At 44.0% G+C, this 21,630-nt stretch overlaps 1 protein-coding gene across 2 annotated transcripts; it reads left to right on the top strand.

The window, feature by feature from the left end:
- The first annotated feature begins 1,885 nt into the window (after nt 1–1,885).
- On the top strand, nt 1,886–21,630 carry LOC310888230 (uncharacterized protein). Of its 2 annotated transcripts, XM_083814789.1 has the most exons (5): nt 1,886–2,008; nt 8,567–8,689; nt 14,379–14,444; nt 14,517–14,737; nt 15,724–21,630. In XM_083814789.1, exons 2-5 carry the CDS (start codon nt 8,640–8,642, stop codon nt 15,981–15,983), a joined length of 597 nt encoding a protein of 198 aa, XP_083670915.1. In that variant the 5' UTR covers nt 1,886–2,008; nt 8,567–8,639; the 3' UTR covers nt 15,984–21,630. The 2 variants fall into 2 exon arrangements, 1 of the variants encoding a protein (XP_083670915.1); XR_014575860.1 differs by having other exon boundaries at nt 14,379–14,737; nt 16,323–21,630.

Genomic DNA, 21,630 nt, shown 5'->3' with positions numbered 1-21,630 from the left:
AACACTGAAGAGGACTGATCCTAAAATGGATCCCTGGGGAACCCCGCTAAGTGACAGGTTGCCATCCTGATGTAACCCCATTTACAAGAAACCTTTGGGCCTGGCCTGTCAGCCAATTGTTCACCCACCTTATTATGCTTTTATCTAACTGTATTCTGGTCATTTGTCCAGGATACTGTGAGAGACAGTATTGAAAGATTTACTGACATCCAGAAAGGTTACATTGACTGGCTTCCTTTGGTCAACTAGCTGGGTGATCTTGTCATAGAAGGAAATTACGTTTGTTAGACATGACCTTCCCCTAGTGAACCCATGTTGGCTCTGACCAGTGGCTGCATTGTCCTTTAGGAGTTTTTCAGTAACTCCCAGAATAATCTTCTCCATAATTTTAACAGGCACAGAAGCGAGACTGACAGGCCTGTAATTGCCAGGATCTTCTTTCTTGCCCTCCTCGGAAACTGGGACCACATTTGGCAGCCTCCAGTTAACTCTCCAGATTCCCAGGACAGTTGAATAATAACTGAGAGATATCCCACAGTGACATCAGCCAGCTCTCTGAGCACCCTGCGATGAATCCCATCAGGCCCCATGGACTTATATCCATCCAGGTGGAGCAGCAGATCCCGCACAAATTTGGGGGTTGACTGGAAGTTTATAATTTCTGCAGTCACAACCCTCCAACTCAGGGCAGCTGGGGTCCCAGAGCCCATCTGTTGAAAACAGAGGCAAAAAATGCATTAAACATCTCTGCTTGGTCTATACTCCTGTTTGTGAGGTGGCTGTCCTCATCAAGTATCGGACCAGCGTTTGCTCCGGTCTTCCTTTTCCTGTTAACATACTTTAAAAACCCTTTTTTATTGTCCTCCACACTGCTGGCTAGCTTCAGTTCTAACTGAGCCTTTGCCATGTGAATTCTCTTTCTACAAAGGCGAGTAGCATCCCTGTAGTCCTCCCATGTCACCCAACCTTGCTTCCAGCGACCATACACTTTTTTTTTCCCCACCTAACCTCTTGAAGAAGAGCTCGGTATTGTGCACCACTGTCTTATTCATTCCTGTTCTTTAGCAGAGGGACCCTTTGGGCTCAGTATTGTGTAGTTTTAACTTCAGTTTTCCTTTGGAGGTGGAGTTTGGTGTAGAAACATGATCAGGTCAGGAGATAGTAACTGGGGCAACCCCCCAAAAGTTTATTTACAGTACAATTATTACAGACACTGCAATTCCTTCCCTCTCTGAATCCTGTGGGCTGCTGCTGCCTGACAAAAATGTAATTACATACCTTAAATGTATGAAGACATCTCTCTGGTGTTCCCCCATCACCAAAAGGCTATTTATAGCCTATGCTGAGAAATGCAGTAGGCAACAGTATTTCCAGATACAGTATCACAGTGGCTCCATAGGTGATACATACAGATATGAAGTGATTACCTTAGTAGGAAAAAAGAGAAAGAAAGAAAGAAAGAAAGAAAGAAAGAAAGAAAGAAAGAAAGAAAGAAAGAAAGAAAGAAAGAAAGAAAGAAAGAAAGAAAGGAAGAAAGAAAGAGAAAGAAAGAAAGAAAGAAAGTGGGGCTGGAAAGGGGTCTCATTTAAGCAACAGAGACAAAAAAAAAAGCTTGGATTTTCCTTTTTTTTTTTTTTTCATGCATAATAATAATTTTGGGATTGAATATAGCCGGTTGTATGTATTTAATTTTTTCCCCTCTATTTGTATATTAATATAATTCTTGTTTAATCTCATGACATTTTAGATGTAAGAAATCTTGTAGAAAATATAATTACTGAAGGTTTGCTGCCTCTGTACTTACAGTTTTGTACTTTGGAGGTTTTTTTTTCATCACAGCCTGACTGTGTTGTGATGTAGAGCATATGTTACTGACATGAGTGCACTGAGGTCACCACAGCCATTGCTGAGCTCCTATTTATGTATTTTTAAAAGGAGAAGAGAGGGGAAGAAGTTGAACTGTTTGCTGCCATGCTGCTGTTACGACCTGTTTCGAAGAAACTTCCATGTAAGTAAATTGCGGTCAAATAACTGTGTTTCAGAAGTACAGGCATGCAAGAAAGTTTTTTTGGCTTAGTTTGCATGTTGGGAATGAGAAAGGTCAATTAAGAAAATATCAGAGCTGGATAAATCAATTTAAATTTTTGAGAATGCAAGATTTATGAGAAACTAAGAGGCACAATAATGAATGTGTAGGGTTGCAGCTTAATTCTAACCTTTCTGTTTATGATTTGTAAGTCTTCAAAACTATGATTATATACATACTTTAAAAGTATGTAATACATGTCAGCATTTCACATTACATTTATAACACCTTGTGTTTTCTTTCCTGTAGGCTGGCATGACTTAGTTTAACGTGTACTAAACAAACAATCAAACAAACCAGTTTATAAGTGATTTCTTGGTCAAATGAGAAGTCAAATATTTGCTTTTTAACTAATAGCACCAGCCACCTGGGTTGCCACATGGGCATTGATCAGTTATCTCTAAACATCACAAACATAGGCAACCTATGCATACTTAACACTGAAAAATTGTATATAAAATATCTGTGAGTTTTCAGTGTTATTTTGTAAAACTTCTAAGAGTGGCCTAACTGCATACTATTTGTACGTAAGTGATTTGAATGCATTCTGTGGCTTACGGCTTTATATGTCCTGTGGAGTGCATTTCAGAGTAGAAAGAATCGAGTTAACTGAATGTCAACAAACAAAACAAAGTAATTTATTCATGACAGCACAGAAGTCTGTGAAGATTTGTTTTTCCTGTTTCCCAAGTATTAGTTTTTCCTTGCGATAATAAATAATGCATGTTAATGTAAGTACGCACAGCACAATCCTTTCCTGACTTTGGAATGTATGCTCAATATATACTTGGATATTACACTGATAGCAACCAACTTTAAGATTCTCTGAACTTTTAAAGATTTTTTTTTATAGGTTATATATATTATTGAGAAAATGCTTTTATATGTACTTTTAGGCAAGATTAATGAGAACAGAGATTCCTTTTATACAACCCCAGTCCTAAAAGGGGAATCTCTCTTGTGTATGCTTGTAAGAACACAGCTTTGAGTCCTTTTTGTGCAGAACACTTGATGGAAAGTACAAAATGGAAAATAAGAATAAAGGAACTTCAGAGGATTTTTTTTTTTTTCAAGCTAAATTAGCTGTGGCCATGTGTGCAATAAAAACTCATCTTCATTCTTATCAGAAAAAAAATGGGTTAATAATTGCACTGAATGTCCAGTCATGTTTTAAAAGTGCATTTTCACAAGCCTTCAATCAGTCAAATTGAAAGTAGCCTTCTGTAGAAAACTCAGGCATTTTTCAGCAAAGGCCATTTCTGTTACAGATCACAGCTTCCTTTCCTTTGATGTTTGTGACGAGATCCTTGCAAGAATTTTTATTTTTAGCAATAAACATTTTAATGTCCTTCAGCATACCCACGAGTATCCACATATCTGTCTTGGTATATCAGGATGTTGTTTAAGATTTAGATCAAAAGTATGATCTGGAATGCAACCACTGGAACACGAACATTTATATAATATTAATGGTACTGGTTATTCTTGTATTAATGAGCAAATTTATTGTGGAAAAAAAATGTTTTTCAGAAACTGGAAAACATTTATGATTCAAAATTAATGTTTTAAAATAAATATGTGTACTTCTTAATTCCCTGTTCTGCAAAGGGGCCTCTAGAAGGAGCATTTATTTTTAGTCCCTTTAGTAGAAGCCAAATCAAAGTAATTTTTGCTTATTTTTATTGCCTCACATACTTGACAGAGTACTTTCTTTCTTCTGAACTGTACAATCACCATATTAGGTCTATCTTTTTTTCCTCTGTCTCTTGTGTTTTGTTGTTGTTGTTTGTTGTTGTTGTTTTTTTTGTTTGTTTTGTTTTTTAATCGCCGGAGAAGTGTTGCCATCTCCACCTCATAAAAAGCTGGCCTTGTCATTTCATGACCAGCCCAGGTCAATATAACTGCAGGATTTCTCTGGAAAGGGCAGTCCTGGTCTCTCCCTTGCCCTTGCAGTACATACCGCCTTTCCTCTTACTGCTTTGCAATCATATATCCTTGTGGTGAGCCAGACCTGTTCTACTGAAGCTGAGGAGTGGCTCAATTGCACCTAGAAAATCCTTGACTGCAACTGAGGCTTGTATCAGTATCAGAAGCTGTTTGATTACCTGTCTCAGGTGCTTATGCTAGTACTGACTTTTCAAGGTGCACAACCCTCTGATACCCCAAACCTCAAATTCTAGAGTTTAAATGAAACTCAGTGGAAAAAACAGGCATTGATTCCCGATGGCTTCCTTCAGTGGTACAAAAGAAAACTTTGCACCGAAAGAAAACTTTGTCAAATAAAGTTTTCCTCTTGTTCCCAGACTCTGCTCTGCAATGTACTGTAGTGTGCTGTCCACTGTTCTTCTTCCTCCACTTCTAGAACAGCATCTTGGTTTTAAAGTCAGGACTAGAAATAATGGACAATATGGAATATTACCTTCATCTAAATAAATAAATAAAATCATGGCTACCTTCAGGTTGGGGTTGACACAAACAATCCCTTAAGCAGACTAAAAGCTCCTGGTATCCATGAGCATCCGAGGTAGAAATGTGTTGGATATAAATACCCATGTGCACACAAACGAAACGTGGCTTTTACTAGTGTCACTTGTTCAGACGGGAGAGATTGTTCTGTTAAAGCTTTCTCTCACATCTGACTTCCTGCAGATCTCAGAGACAAAATAATTTTCAGAACTGGACACTGAACAGACTTTAGCCCCTTTGGACTGTGCTAACCTCCTTGGTGGTCGCTGCAACTGCAGGAGTGCAACGTGCTAGGAGAGGTTAGGGCTGCTCTGCCCCCTTGTCCCCTGCAGCACCCCTGGGTGCCATCCGGCCTTCGACAGCTGCCCCGGCGTTCCCACCTCTCCCACCCTACTGCCGGGGCCCATCGCCTCCTCGTTCAGCTGTGCCTGCTCCGTCAAACCCTTTTGAGCAGAGCTGCAACAGCAGCTGAGGTAAAAGTAAAGCAACAGCTGGATGGGGAACGATAACAGCGTTGCGTTTTGGTGCACCAGGCAATGATCCTGCCACAAAGATCTCGATGCAAGTGCTGTTTTACCTTGCCTCTTGCTGCTACCCTCAACCCGCTTCTGGTCAAATTATCCATTAGAGGGAGCCACAGAGCAATTTATCAGCAGATCAGCTCCAGGACATAGTTTTTAGACCTATTAAGTACACATATGGAATAATAATACATCAACAATAGGTTCAGAAAGGGACTCTGGGCTTTTCTCCATATTGTGGTGAATTAGTTTTGGCCCTGCTGAGGCTGATTTCCCCACCGCCGTATCCAGAGTCCTCAGGTTTAAAGCCCTTGTTTATTTTCTTTGACACCCCTCCCTGCCGTGCAGTTATCCCGTTCCCACAGCATGCGTGTTTTTAACAACAGTATTTAAAAGATTGATGCAATCTCCAAAAAGTAACCCACAACAGCACCGAGTGCAGTGGAAGCTACCAGATGTCAGCCTGCTGGGCAGGGGACCCTTGAAATCCTCATGGATTACCCCAGGACGAGGCTGAGCACCGTTCAACTTCCTGAGACAAAAGCTGTTTACAGCTATAAAATGCTAACAAACCCCAAAACTTCGTTATTTTACATTGACTAGCTGGGGTCTGGGCCTGCTCCAGCATTTTTTCTTGTTGCACTCATTGCTGCAGACAGTGATGAAACTGGACAAGTCAAATGATCGTCTTGGCCTTGACACAGCTGTAATGTAGTTGAAAGTAGGGGGAAACCCAAATATACTGCCTTGGCCATGGGAATCTGAAACCTTCCTGCTTATTTACAGGGAAACAAAATAAAAAATCTGTAATTCCCTTGCTTTCAGACTTCTCTAGATATTATTCTGCGATAAGGTATTGCACAAAGCATCAGGAAGGAGAGTTAGAAGACTTAAATAATTCCATCTTCCAAAGCTGCCAATAAGAAATCCCTTCAAACTTCCCCAGGTGAAGCTGTACGGCCGTTTCAGCGCACAGGGTGGCTGAGGCTGTCAGGGCCCTCTGGAGGCCACCAGGCCCAAGCCCTGCCCCAGCAGGGCCACCCAGCGCAGGCTGCCCAGGCCCATCTCCAGGCGGCTTTGGAAGGCCTCCAAAGAAGGAGACTTGTTTTTACATTAAAAAAAGTATATACTTTTTAACATTCAAACCAAGAAGATGTAATAAAAGGTCACATAACTTGGAAGCAAATGCTAATTTTTAGTAATAATCTCCTGCAGCAAGACAAGCTGACAAAACGTCCATGACAAATGACCTTAGGCGGGACCGCTGGAGTAGCCCTCGCTGCAGCCTCGAAGCAGCAAGGAAGGGCTTGCGTACCTCTGGGTTTGCAGCAGAACTGGAATGATTTATCTACTCTGCATTATGTCAGTAGGTTTGTGTCCAAACAGCTGAAGTGAAGACTCCAGTTTTGCTGATAAATAACACAGAAAATTAAATCGCTGGCTCACCCATAGCGGTGGCATCACCGTCCCTGGGGGTGTTCAAGGAGAGGTTGGACATGGTGCTCAGGGACATGGTTTAGTGGGTGACATTGGTGGTAGGGGGATGGTTGGACCAGGTGATCATGGAAGGCTTTTCCAACAGGCAGACGCAGCGCAGGCACTGAGCGTGGCTCTGCTGGGGGGCCCAGCCGCCCCAGCACCGTTCCTTGGGCTCCTCAAGGTTGTCATCTCCCCTTCGGAGCGTGACAGGGGACACCTCCCTGTGCCTGTGTTGCCCTAGGATGCTGCAGGCATCACCCAGATCTGGGCACCTCCTCCACAACAGGGCTCAAGGACCGAGCAGGCTGCAAAGACAACGTGCACTGTCACACTCGAGGCAAAATTTCTGTCCTCCTTGCTCCTGTGGAGGAAAGGGAGCTCCGGCGCCTGCCCCAGGGATTTGGTCGCTGGTAAGCAGGCAGTGGGTGCCCGAGCTGCTGGTGGCTTCTGGCCTGGGCAGCATCCCCTCCCAGGGCTGGCTGTGGAGCTGTCTGGATATGAACTGGCTGCTGATTAGGTGCAAATGGGGTTATTCAATTAAAAAAGAAAAAAAAAAAAGCCAGCTAATTGAGTTTGAACTATGTGGTTTATGGGAGAAAATGCTGAAGTTAATTACAGTTGCCATCTGTCTCATCAAAAAACTCTTTCTCTTTAAATACCTCTGTTGTCAGTGCTGTTTTTAATATCCTTCCGAAATTTGTTTCAGTGGGGAGGGTTGAAATGAAAGGACTTTCTTCCCCATAATCTCTAGCAGACAACAGAGTGGCGTGGTGACCTTCTGTTGCTATTTATTTTAAGGGGAATATCACGGGGGCTTTGATCAGGGCGAGCTTAGCTCCATGCAAGAAGCTCGCATGATCTTTTCCAGGGTCTCATTCAAGGAGGTCTTTGTGTGCGCGTTGCTGTAAGGAGCAAATTGCAAACAGGAACAACATTCATTTTCCCAGCCTTTCCTTTCCACTACCTGGCCACGAGTTTATTCCTGTGATAATAATAATTCTCATAACACCACGGTGCTTACACACCCACACACATGCATGCACACACCTTGTTCTTAAGAGCTGTGTCACCATATATGAGATAGGAGGCACCTTGAGAGCCTCCCAGTGCACTTGTGGACCCATCCTAGAGGACACAGCACGACCTCTTACCCCATGAATTTATTTGAACCGCGGGGCCATTTATCTCAGGCTCCTTCTGTGCTGCAGTCACCAGGGGATGCTAGCACGAATCGCCTCGTTTCCAGGAGGGTGGCGAAGTATTTGGAATTAACGTTGTGTATTGTTATTGGAAAAATAAATGAGGTCAGACTGGTGATAGATGCAAGGTGGCTGTGAAGCTGGCAACAGGAAAATAAAACCCAGCAAACTCTTTCAAAAGCCCATCTGTCTTCTTGCATGCACATCCCCTGAAACATTCATTTAGCTGGCAAATGAGGAGGTCTCTCTGAAAATGTTCGCAATTTCCAGGCTCGGAGGAACAAATGAATTCATGTGTACTGAATCCTATGAATTCAAGGAAAACTCAAGGGAGATTTCATCTACTATGGGAAGGAAAAATTCCTCGCCCTGATTCAAAGAGAAACAACATCCTTTATTCCTCTTAGCTAGAGGGCTGTGCTGCCACCAGTCAGCACAGCGCGATGACAGCTTGGAAACCTCGCCGCTCTTACGGCTTGGATAAAAAACTGACCTAATGGGAGTGATAAAGAATTAGGCAATAAGATTAGAGATTGTTCCCAAATCAGTCCACTAGGATTAGCCGGGCTTTGTTCCATGGCAACTTAGCTAAGGATAATCATGAATACAAACGGTGCCGTTCCCATTTCTTGGGTGGAGCATGGAGTCAAATCGCTGGTGTCCAAAGGCATATTTATTATTGCTGCGCTTGGCGGGTCTGAAATGTCACTGTTGCTGCACTTCAGCAGTTCAGTTAGGCTGCATTAGGTGATGCATGAAGAGTCCGAAACCCAGCAGGCATGCTGAGTTCATCAGTCCTTTTTTTTTTTTTCCAGATGGTATTTCTGGCTCTAGCCCTTCAGGTTGACTCTCTTGTCCCTGCCCTGAGTCACCGGTGGCACACGTGGCATGGACGGACGGCGTGAGCAATGTGGGCTTGGGCAGCATCTGGCACATTGGTGGGTCCTCATGGTTAACCAGTCAAGAAACAACCTTGAGACTTTCTTAAGAATAATGAATCTTGCACTTCTTTATATATATGTATTTATATTTTAATTCCACTCTATGCTCTCCCCACCGCACATTGCACTATACTTTTATTTGAAATGCATCTGCCTCTCTAACCTGTGTTTGGAAACTGTTGTGCTTTCCTAATAAACCAATCTGAGCATGAATCATTTTACACATTTAATTGTGGTGGCATAGCCACTTAAACAATGATGACGAGTGTGTATTTAACAACTTCACTGCAGGCAACACCAAAGTTACACAGGGCTCAGGTAGCACTTATCTGTTTGTGCAAAACCACGGAAAAATACTCTAGAAGGGGAAAAAACACTGTATTTATGGTGTTTTTTATGGTATAAACATTTACATTTTTTATGGTATAATGTTTATCTCCAAACTGTCATTTATTTGTCTTAAAACCAGCCGAGGTTTTAAGCCTCTAGCCAAGACCCGACCCAAATGTGTAAGTGGCTGAAGGGAAGAGGAGCGAATCCCAGCTGCAGTGATCCAAACACAGACGCATCCAAACGGAGTGCTGTTTATTCAGGGCACATGGAGTGCAGAATTGGAGCTGGATGGAGTGAAGCCCATGCATAAAATTCCCCTTTAAAATTAGTCTCCCCTGTTAAGCTTTGGCAAGGCACTTCTGGTTCAGTTGCCCTCCTTCTTGACCTCGGAGAGGTCCCCTTATTATGGGTGTTGCTTCTTTGGCAGGCCAGCACCTTTCAGGTAGGGTGTTAGCTGAGCTCCACCTTGCCTTGCCATCATTACCCTTCCCGTTTTCATTCCCTTCTATAACTCTGATTTAGCTCCTAAAGCTCCTAAAGCTAAATCATAGTAGCCAGGCCAGCTAATGGCAACCCCCTAAAAAGCACAGGATCTTCGCTAAACAAAATCTGTGCCATCTGCATTAACCACATGGTGCTCTAACTCCTCAAACACATAGTTTCATTGAAAGCAATTCTGGAGAGTCTGTTTAGTTTTAAAAGAGCTTAAAAAATTAACATACAATTTGTGCTTATGGTTGTATCCACACCGCTGTGTACCTTCAGGAATGCAGGGACTCCAGGTTTGAAGACTATGGTTGTGTGGAGAACACCTTGCAGAGATATGGCAGGTGTTTTTTCTGGGGTGTGGTGTTTGGAAAGTCATACTCAGGTTTGCTGAAAGCCTGCGTGTGACTGCAGCCTTCGGGCTGCAGGGGTTACCCACGTACATCAGAGCTGCCGTGAGCCGATGCAATGCGTTGGGCACCGGTTGTGGCGAAGGGCCCGTCCAATCTGAGAACCTCCCCAGGCAGCACCGAGAGTTTGCTGCTCTTCAGATTCAACTTTCAAATTTATTTTATTTTTATTTTTAATTTTTAAACACAAATAACACACAGATTCCCCTTTCCTAAATTACGAGAGTTTATTCAGTGCTTCGTGCTCTTCTGCCAAGCTCATAAAGAACGCCTCCCCTTTAATGCTTTGCAGGAGAGCACTGATACTTTTTCCAGAGCTGATTTAATCTGTATATATTGAAGCCTGATATCCTGCAGATGTTTGGCTAAATGTTGATAAAAGAGCCGTAGCGAGCCACCACGGGAATTTTACCATAATCCTCCCGAGGGAAAAAAAAAAAAAGTCGATCCCAAGGGATGTGCCAGAGGTCAAACAAAAACTGACATTCCTCCTCCTGGCTTGGAAAACAGCCATCATCTTTACTTTTATTTACGATGAATATATGAAGGCTTTTTGTCAGCAGCTTGTCCTTTTATTTACGTGCTGGTAGGGTAACTGATCATTACAAGTCCCGTACGCCGCTAATCTTGCCGTAATGGTATTTCTAGTATGACAACTTTCGTCTGCTGACTGAACAAGCGCCGTCTTGCCTTTTCTCGGCATGGCCCCGAGTCAAAAAACGATTCCCTGGGATTTGAGGCTGCTGAGGCTCGTCTGTAGTTTTCGCACCGGTGCAATCAGACAAGTTGAAGTGGAAGCAGCGCAGCCCCCGAGCGTGGGTACTGAATGCTTACACCAGCACGGCTCATCTGGCTGAATCCAGCATAGCAGGCAGCCCACGCTGGCACTGCTGCACTGGGGTGCACGGACCAGCTGTCCTGGTCCAATACAGCCCCGCAATTTCCACCTCTGTGCTCCCAGGACAGCTTTTTCAGCAGTCTTTGATCCAGATTTTAGAAAGAGTGCGTGGGACAAGAAATTGAGCCTCATGTCTTTCAGCAAGGTCGTGAGTTTTTCCCTCTGTCTCTTTTCAGTTCTGGGAATTAGGGGCCTGGATTCTGATCCTACATTTGGTTACAGGGAACAGCGCAACACAGGGAACTTCCCCTTTTCTGGTAACCTCACACCAAATAACTCAGTGCAGGAAGCACGCTCTCGGTCACACATCCCAGGGCAGCAGATATACTGCTGTCACAGGAGCTCATGTAAAGGCTTATCGTGCAGAATCCTCATCACAGGACCAGGCTCAGGGCAGCTGTCCTCCTATCCCACATGCTCGAGGGCATATGACATGGCTGCTGTACGATGGGGGTTTTGTTTGTTTGTTCCCTTTTTTTGTTATTCTTTTTTATTTTTTTTTATTTTTTTTTTTTTAGAGCCTGGTGACCATGTGAGGATGGTGTAGGTACACAATGTGTTAGGTTTGGCAACGAAAACAGCTGAAGAATTTCCCACTTCATCCCCCAGCCCAGCTGCTCACCCTTTCCCTTTGCTGAAGCAGCTTGTTTGCACAGTGGCAGCATCAGCCAGGTCAGAGAAATAACCTGTATTAAAAAGCAACTTTCGACAGAAAGTCATGAGGGGGACACTGGCTTCGGATTGGGATAGGGATGACTTGTAGAGAGCTAGCAATTTTTTAATATATCGTCACAAAAATAGTTTTTAGAGAACTCTGGGAAAGAAGCATGAAGCAGCTCGTGTTAGGGATGGGCAGGGGGGTAAAGCCACAAAAACAAACAAACAAACAAACAAAAAACCATGAAAAACAAATGTTGAAATAAATACAGCAAACAACTAAAATGACATTTGGAATTGCAAAAGCGTGTTGTCATTCACTGCGAGCATCAAGTGTAGCTCTTCAATCTGTCTAATCTAATAGAAACAGCATGTACGTCTAAAAAAACACCTCTACCAAAACATTTCAGATACACATCTTGCCCTGGGGAGATGATAAGGGAAGAGAGCAAACCAGGTATGACAGCTGCTAGAGGCACCATTTAATGCATGGTTAGGAGGCATTCGCATTCCTCTCTGATGAGCAGGGTAAAAACATACCTGGGATAGGGTAGGACAGGACGGGATGGGGTAGGATAGGTCACTGTTAACAATTAAAGCGTGTTAACATTGAAAGTTGATTTCTCAAAGTATTTTCTTCACATTTGTCGTTCAAAATATGCAAGTTCAACATGAACAACAACAACAAAATAGAGGTAGCATTAAAGCTTCATTTTGGATGCTAAATTTACTGGAACAAATGTGAATGTTTTTATTGCCACTAACATATTTGAAACCAAGTCTGCCTTCAACCTGTTTTGCTGTTTTTTCTTTTTTATCTCATAGCAAGCTGTTATGGTTAAAACCCCCACCTCTTTCCAAACATACTCAGCATTAAGCCAACAAACTCTGCATAAATTCTTGTTTGAAGGAGCAACTGTGGCTCAAATCAAAAACTCTTGCAGGGAATGCTAGAGGCTGTGCTGTGAGGAGCTTACACTGATCACAAACACTTCCCTGGCTGATAATCGATGAACCCACATGGTTTTTGTCCTACCACCCTAGCGTGTTATGGGCAAGAGAAGTGAGGCATCAAAGTGTGATCTGCCTCCCAGTGACCCAGCGGTGACTCGCCGGTCCTGGCTTGCCCACAGATAATCTTGCTCAAGAAAAGAGCAGCAAGAGCTTCGGGTTCCTGCAGATGAGAAAACTTCTTCCTGTGACTAGAAGCAACGCTGGCTGCTCTGTGATGCTCGAACGTCTTTTCACTTCGGTGGTAAATGAAGCTAACAGATATGTAACAAAGCTTCTGCCATGCTTCAAATGCTGTTTGGAGGTAGTCTACCCAATGACTGCTTCTAAAATGACTTTCTTCTAAACAGGAGAGGATTTAACATGCATTTTTATCTCATAGTAGGAAACAATTTTTTGAGTAGGATTAGCTAAGGAGACGGTGCTTGCATTTGAATTACTTTTCTGCCTCCGACTTTACAAAAAAACTTTTTGGTGTCATTTTCCCTGTCACTGCCAGGAATCCCATGCAATCAGCAGCGATCGTGATATTTCATAGGTTTGAGGATGAGATCTGGAAGGAACAGATGTTCCAGAGGGATTTTGCCTATGAATCTGAAGAAGTTGGGAAACTGGCCCTTCTTTCTTTATTTGGCTTTGATACGGAATGGCTCCTGCCTCAGTTGCACAACCTGGCCCAGTGTCCCCGTCCCTTCCTGCTGTCCCCTGGCTGCCACACCACGGGGAGCTGGGCATCTAGCACCTTAACACGCAGCCTGCCCTCTTCTTAAAAAGTGCTTCCATCTATCTTGGCAGCTTTGGTCCGTGGCCTGGAGGAAAATATTTAAAAACCCATCAAACAACAGATTCCAGCAGTTGACCTCAGCAGTTCTTCGGAACTACATCATTTCCCTGTCGTTTATAAGCTGGTTGCTGGAGAGGACGCAGGCTGGCTGGCCGGCAGCCAGGGAGCTGGTTCCTCTGCTCATCACTGCAATCACTCCAGTCTGCTGCCACAAGCACCACTGGCAGATTAAAAAAAAAAAAAAAAAAAAAAAAAGTCAAGACATGTTCAATATGCTTCGGTTTTCATAATAGTTTACAAAAGGAAAGCAAACAGCCTATCGTTACTCCAGAGATGTAAGAAGCTGTAGCTCATTTTCTGGCATTTCTTTTTTTTTTTCTGCACAGGCACTGCTGGAAGCAGTGGTATAGTGTTGCTGATTTTCCTGAGCTTCAGATCCAGCCCTCTCTCTTACAATGCAGCCGCCTGGCAGATTTCAGACTGCTCTTTACGTTGCATCCCAGCCATCGCTTTTTGTGCACGTGATGCGGTTATCACTGAACAGCTAGTGCTGTTGCTTCGAGTGTTGTGTCTCTTCGCTCCCAAATTCAGGCTCCTTACCTGCTGCACTGGCAGCAGCTGGAATCAGCGGGGAGCCACCACTGCTGTTAGAAAGGGATATGCCAGAGGATGAGTTTCCTCCATGCAAGGTGCCTGGCTCCCTTTTCACCAGCACTCCCAAGGGTCACAAAGGGGATAGTTGTGTCTGCTCTGGCTGCAGAGAAGGCTTGGGACAGAAACAGTCTCAAGATCACACCAGAGTGCCTTTGCAAATGGAGTCAACACTCCCTAAGGCAATAACCCCAAACTACCAAAGCCAATGGTACTTTGGCCCTTTGAAAGTTGTCCCAGTCAAACATCATGGATACTGGGCCAAAACCCGTCTGAGTTCCCCTGGATTTTTTATTTTTTTTTCTTTCTGAGTGGGAAACCTACCGGTCTGTCCGTGCAGGGTAACATGCTGGGGTTCAAACTTCTGACCACGGTAGTTTGGTGGAGGAGGAAAATATAACCAGAGCTGGATGTCAAATGTCTTACACATAGCTTTTTTTTTTTCCTTTTTTACAGGACTCTTTTTCGTTTCACTGCAAATGGACAGCAGACAGTCCCTGCATGGATAGCACTCACTGTCAGGTGGGCATTTTTTTTTTCCCTTGCAGGTTCTCAAGCCCTATTTGTTGAACATCCCACGTGTCTTGTTTTAAGGAGACAATTATTTTCTCAGAAGACTTTCTACGTGACTTATATGCAAACCATGAGGGTGGCATCATCTCCAGATTACACACAGGAACTGAGACCCGTGTCAGAAGTGTCCATGTTGTGTGCGTTAACCATTTTGGATGGACAGCTTGAGATGCTGAGGACCCAGCTTTTGGAGCAGCTGACATTATTTGGCACTTTCTCTAATCAAAGCCAGGTAACCCAAGGTAAGCCTTGTGGGAAAGGCTTTTTCTCAGCTTCTTTCTGGGACTCAAAACATAGCAGAGAAAGACTTCCAGGTCTCAGTTCCTCACCTGTACCCAGGATGGCCAAGAGACTGAGGGAACTGAAGTTATAGAGAAGGGCCTACTCAGCTCTAAGCTGGACTTTGCTTCCAGAAAATAAAGATAAAAGTCCCCAGCAGGTCTTTACATATGCAACACATATTTTTTTCAGACAGTTGTAACCTGGAAACAGGCAAAAGTACATTTCCTGCCAAGCTGTCATTCCTTCCTCCTGAGGATGGTGACATTGCAACCTTTACATATTTTTTAACGCGAAAAAACAACACTGTGTCCCTTAGTGCTATTTTGTAGTGCCTGACCCACAGCTGACATGAAAAGATACAAGCTCACCCCCCTCTGAAGCCTCTGATTAAATCAAACTGAAGTCAGAGAATGGAAAATTTCAGACCATCTGTTTAAAGTTATAAACAATTGAAACCAAGGTATTTTTCTGGCCAGACCTATCAACCATGTCTATAATAATTGGGCTTAGTTATGTTTCCTTAAATTGTGTTCCTTTCTTTCCCCATACAAAATATATTTGTGATTGGAAAAAGAAAAGCAAAGGAACAAAAAAACTCCCTTCCTGTAAAGACGAACATCAAGAAAGTACTGTTGCAGAGTCAAAAACAAGGATACTGTTCACAGCTAAGACTCAAGCCTGTGTGGCTGCGTATGTTTACAAAAATGGCTTGCACTCAGATGGCATGTGGGTTTGCTGCCACTCTTGGCAGCAGATTGCTTTCATCCCCCATCCACAGCTCTTTGACATGAGTATCTGCGGCCTCATCACGGTCTCAGAGGAGTTAACAGCACAGTCTCCAAACCTTCACAAAGGGAAAAGAGAAAAAAAAAAAGAGTGGGATTCTTTTTTAATCTTTTGCATTTTTTACATTTTTCACATATTTGTGGCTATTGCTGCATAACAGGTAACCTGCAGGGGAGTGCGTACGTTTCTGGCTGTCAGGTCATCAGCTTCACCCTACCGGTTAGCAAACCAGCTGAGAAAGTCTGCGAGGGAGAGGGTGACTCTCTAATCAACCACATCCTCAGTGCATCACCATTAGATAACACGAGGAACCGTGTTCACTGTTTGCTGATTCATCATGCTGCTGTGGTGATTCATTTCCCACTGACTGGCACTGGGGCAGCAGCAAAGCCTGGGCTGAGAGCAGGGATGAGAAGATGAGCACCATCCCAACACAAGTGGGTTTGCTACGGTGTCTCTCCCATCTTTTTTATTTTTCTTTTTCACAGCTGAAAGTTTGCCTGTTGCTGCCCCAAGCAGTCTGCCCTCCATCTAACTCCCAGAATTGGAGGTGTTGGCACTTGGGCGGGCTGCTCAAAGCACTGGGGGCACCGCACACCCCACAGCGATCAGCTGCCCCCCGTGGGATCCCCCTTCCCACCACGGCCACCTGTGTGCTGGCTGCATCATCCCACAGCAGGGCCTGGGCTCCCCCCGCAGCCAGGGAACAGCAGCCGTATGTGGGCATCTCCAGAAGATGTGTCATCCCTCTTGTTTCAGACATCCACCTCCTTACAGGAAGCCTAAGCAACTGTTTTTGGATCGGTTCATTGAGCTCCTATGAAACTGTGCTTGAGCAAGACGCATCCATCCACCCCTCTACATTCAGAAATAAATCTGGAAAGTATACAGCTTTGCTGCTTCCAAGAGGAAGTTTGTTCAGCATTGATTATGACTGGAGAGGCATTATCCTTATTATATCATCTCCATTGACATAAAGAAATAGAAGGGAGACAGAAGTTAGCTGTATCTTTTAAAGTGGCTCAGGAAAGCCGGTGTTTCTTGTATTCCTCTGGTGGCATAAGAAGAGATTCATGTTGTGAACTCTCTCTGCATTTTTGTTTGATTTTTTTCCCAGCCCCAGCATCACTCTCTGTCACCCATATGTAACTTGTCCACGCTTATCACACCATGATTGATGCAAGACTATGTGTGTAGCTTTATGGCCTGTCATCTGCCTGTTAACAAATGCGATGGGTACATGAGTTATCAGCAGTAGAGCTAGGTGCTTTGAGTTATTCCAGGGACTCAGAGTTGCTTTTGTAGGATGCACCATATTTTATATCACGTCTGCAGCACTGTTCCTTGCCGCTGTAATACATCATCAGCTTTTCCTCCAGAGAGTAACCTCTTCTATGTGGTTTCACTGAGGTTGTCTTTCTCTGCTAGCACATTCCCTGACGAGGTGAAGTACTTCTTAAATGCGCCACATATTTGACAACTACCGTCCCAGGAGTTAGGCAGACCTTAAGGATTAGACCTGGGAGTTTCCCTCAAGAACCAAAAAGTATGTTTTTTTTCAGCCAGTGAGGGTTAACATTCCCTCCAGCAAGAAATACAGTTTTTATGGTTTAGCCCTGGTAGCGGCATGTCAGTTAAATCCGTATGAAAACATGACCCAGCCATTTGTCAGTATTTCAGGGCCAGATGGCAAGGCCTCGTGGCAAGGCCTCGTGGCAAGGCCTCATGCTGACCTGCATCGCGGGGAACACTACACTTTGATCTTCACTTCTGGTTAGCCCAGGCTCCTGCCAAGCTCCTTGCCCCCCCAGCCTCTTTATGTACCACTGAGCAGGCTGATTAGCTGTGCGTGTGAATTTTCAGTCCTCCTTTGTCTTTATTCATTTTGTTGAAAGGCTCTCTTTCCCTCCAAAGCCTTTTCTCATGCATCGGCGTTGCGGCCCCACCTGCTCCAGAAACATGCCTGAAGATGACATGTTATACCCAAGCGAACAAAATGTTTAGTATGTTATTCGAAGTCCTTTGATATTTACCATTTATATAACGTAGGGTTTGGTTAAAATTCTCGTCTCACCAAAAAATTCCCGAGTTCTTCTTCCACCAGTAACGACCATGCGACATGTCCTGTTTTCCCACAGCATTTATTACATCCATTTAGACTCTGCTGGGGACACAGACGAGGATGAGAAAGAAACTGAGAGGTGCTGAGCTGACAGGATACAAGCAAGAGGGACTCTAAGGCACCGCATGGACTGTGCAGGGTGGGACAGGCAGACAAAAGAGGCACTCAGCCTAATTGCTGTTTGCAGGATGGTGTCATACTAAAACAAACACAGTTATTTAAAAGGAATTAAAAGCCAGAGATTAAAATGTCCTTGATAATGGCATCATAACTGTACATGCCCTTAGATAACCGTCACCTGTGCTCTCCAGTAAAGGGGAAGAGACCTCTTACTTCTCTTCAGAAGTCTTCACCTTCACTGAAAATGGTGGATTTTGTCTGTGCCGGAATCTCTAAAAGGTACAAGTCTCTTTAAAAGGGAGAAATAATATTTTCTCATTGTGTCTGTTTAGTAACACTAATGAACCAGTGGTATTTGATATGTTGTGGGGGTTCCTGACAATAGATCCACTTCACAAGCCTTTGCCTTGTGCCTAAGCAAACCAGTATGTCAGTCTGACCTTCAAGAAGCTGGAATCCTTTGTGCTGGTTGCAGCTCTCCTGGATGTCCTCTTTGTCTTTTCTTATGAATAAGCAAAGCCTGTTAAACAATGTTTGCTCATTATCAAGCTTTCCATTCTTAAGAAAGGAGGGATATTCTTTCCCTTTAAGGTTGTTTGTTCTACTTCTCGGTGGTACTAATTTCCAGTATACTGGCAGGTTATATAGACAACAGGCTTCAGCGACAGATTTTCTGTGTCTGAGTCACAGGATGCATTATGGAAAGAATACAATGTTCTTTAGAAGGAATTAGTGTGTACAATTTAGGACATATGCAATGTAAAAATTCTCAAAATGAAGAGGTGGCAATAACTCACCATATTTGTCTCACAGAAAATATGGCCAAAAATGCTTCAGTCTTCTAAGAAAACACATGAAGTCTCTGACATGTTTCATTACATTTCCTTTTGCATTGGTTGTGACTGAGTTTGAACGTAGTACCTCTCGACTTTTGTAACCTGAATCCCATTCTTCCTAATAAAAAGCAGCAAATAACCTCATATGTCGTTCCCTGCTGCACAATTGCATGGAACAGAAAACTACCGTGAGAGGGAAACTGTTTGAACGATCAGTGCACAAACACTTTCATGTGTGAAAGGCCTGTCTCTTCTGCAAATGCTTCCATCCTGGTCTGTTGCCATGCTGCTTGCTTCTGGAGGTGGTTAGCCATCAGCTGTGGTTCGGCTGAGCAGAGCTCGCCTGAGCTCATCGTCGTCCCACTCCTTGCCATCTTCTCGCTCTGTCACTGTAGGTGGGAGCAGGCCCTCAGATGGGTAACCTCTCAAACTATTTTAAGGACAGATGATCCCATTTCCAGGCATGGGGATAGGTAACATCAGTGCTCCCCAGCCTGTGATCTGCTCCATGAAGCATGAGAAAGTGATCCAGGGAATGACTGCAGAGAAATATCCTTAAAAACTGGACAATGCAGCTACTTGCACATATGAACTAACAACAACACTAACAAAAAAGTAACAATAAGAGACAGTCCTTCAGGTTTTGGCCCTTTCTTTATCATTATAAATGCAAATCTTTGTGGAATTGCTATACAAACAAGCTTCCTTTGACAAAAAAAAGGTTGAGGAGCAGTGGAAACAAAAGGCTTTTCAAGATACCTCTCAGTTTGTATGATTTCGTTCTGTGTGAAGGGCAACTAAAAAGCATTTCACAAGCCGTGTCTCTTCTGCACTGCAAATGTGACCTGTAGCCCTTGCCTGAGTGGTCCTGGGCTGTGCCATGAAGCACCTTGAAGAGAAGGACTGAGACTTTTCCCCATTCTCTTAGAAAGCCGTTCCCCACAGGAAAAGCACCATCAAAGCACCCTCCTGATCCTCCTCACAGCTCTTCTTCCTTAAAATCCCTCTTTGCCATGCCATCAGCAGCAGTCACAGTAGGCTAATGACACTGCTGCCAATTGCACTGCCCAGCTTTGTCTCAGCCCTTTAATCACTCTCTCTTGTCTTTTATGCTGCCATCAAACTGTAAAGAACTGGGGCAATGCCCATCTCCTCTTTTTCTGTGTATCGCTTAGTCTAATAGGGTCTAGCTCATGATGAGGCAGTCAAGGAGCTAAAGCAAACGAAATAAAAATATATATACTGCAAAAAAAATTAAGTAATACAGAGTTAAACAAAGGAAGCAATAAGGCCTCATACTTAGCATATTATACATATTTTTAAACAGCTGGTAATGGAAAAGATCACCAAAGGAATAATAATTGTTACTATTTTTGCCTTGTGTAGATCTTTTCAACTATAAATCTCTGAGCACTCTAATTAAAGACTTAGCACATATCCAAGTACAAATAATTCCCATCTGGAAGGGATGGGATGCTGAGAAAGAAACAACCTAATGCCAACAATCCCCTCGTCTGATGTTATCACCACAGATCTGGGGGTAAGTTTCCATTTTTAATTAGCTAGCACTCTCAGTATGACACAACTGGATCAAGTCCTCCTCTACCGTTGGATACGTGGGCTGGCAGTCACCATCTGACCTTGGATGTTTGCTATGGGCATGTACCAGCAAAAGTGTGACTCCTGAAGTGACTCAGTCACTGGCTAGAAACGCCTGCATGCCGCTCTGCTTAGTTTTAGCAATAAAACTGGGATTCAGCATCAGTGCTGAAGTTGGTAATTTCCTTCCCGTTTTACCACTCGACTTGTGTGGTAAAACAATTCCTTCCTCTAATTTCTTATTGACAGCATTAAGATTTCAGCTTTCCCTTTGTGGGATGGCAACCACCTCTTCTCTGCCGTAAACAGCTGAGCAATCAGTGTCAGCAGTAACCACACACCTTTTCCTTGGAGTCAGGCAGCCAGAGTCCCAGCAGAATCTTTTCTGCAGAAAGCAGCAAGCTTTTACATATCTTTTTACTAAAACTTCTCCAGCTGCTTGGGTGGTTTTTCACTTTACTGTGTGGCAAAGGGGAAGGATGAAGGTAAGCATTTTCTCCCTCCTGTTTGATAGCAAGGTGAGTGGTTCCCATACCTGTTTTTGAGGCCAGCAACCTATCTGCAAACCTCCCAGCTTCCAGCCTCTCTCGTCTTTTCACCAACCAACAAACTCCTCGGAGCAGCTCTGAGTCAGTTCTGGGTTTGTGCCACGGACCCGTCACTAGGAGCCAGGCAGCCAAATAGGTGAAAGGTGCCCTGTCACACGTTGAGCACCATCCTTTGGTAGCTGTTTCAGCTGAAATTCCCTTTTTTTTCTCCCTAGGGCAGATCTCAGACCCTCTTTGGGGAGAGGAAAGGCTTCACTCAGCTTCTTGCATGGAGCCGCACCGTGTCCTTCCCCCTGCCCAGCTCTGCTGGCCCAGATGCAGCCTGCTCAGATGGCTTGAAATAGAGAAGGGTCGAGGAGGAAAAGTGGCAGCTGAAGCCAGACCAAATCAAATTATTTAACCAAACTATTTAAAAAGTGCCTCCATGCAGCAGACTTTGAGCTTCTTGCTTTAAAAAGCCTGCAACTTTCTGTCATGTTTTCCTCATCTCACCCCAGCTGTAGGAGTAAAGGGCTGGCCCCAGACCTAAGGTAAAGTATTTGTGAATGTGAAGCTCAGGTGGCCAGGCCCCTTGACGCTGCTTGTGTACTGGCCGTAATGCTTCAGCAAGGGGAATTGTTTCAAGGGGTGATCAATCTTCCCTGTCATGTTTGCTGTGTGAACTTGCCTGTGCAAGGTATGTAGTAAAAGCCTTTTCTGCGGCCTTCCTGTGTTGACACAAAGCTGGCAAATCTGGTGGTAGCCCTTCCCAGGTGCCCTTCTTGTGATGAAGCCAGCATGTTTTGCAAACACGGAGTTGGCCAAGACAGCCGCTTTCGTGAGCACCAGGATTTGCCTACATA

Source organism: Anser anser (assembly GCF_964211835.1).
Source record: "Anser anser genome assembly, chromosome: 1".
In the NCBI taxonomy this organism is placed as follows: domain Eukaryota; kingdom Metazoa; phylum Chordata; class Aves; order Anseriformes; family Anatidae; genus Anser; species Anser anser.
This window is presented reverse-complemented; position numbering and strand designations above follow the sequence as displayed.

Bases quoted from the DNA above. Each gene is read 5' to 3' on its own strand.
- LOC310888230 (XM_083814789.1), top strand. From the start codon at position 8,640: ATGGACGGACGGCGTGAGCAATGTGGGCTTGGGCAGCATCTGGCACAT. The intron at 14,445-14,516 runs GTGGGCATTTTT...TCTTGTTTTAAG, and splicing joins TGGATAGCACTCACTGTCAG to GAGACAATTATTTTCTCAGA. The intron at 14,738-15,723 runs GTAAGCCTTGTG...GCTGCATAACAG, and splicing joins TCAAAGCCAGGTAACCCAAG to GTAACCTGCAGGGGAGTGCG.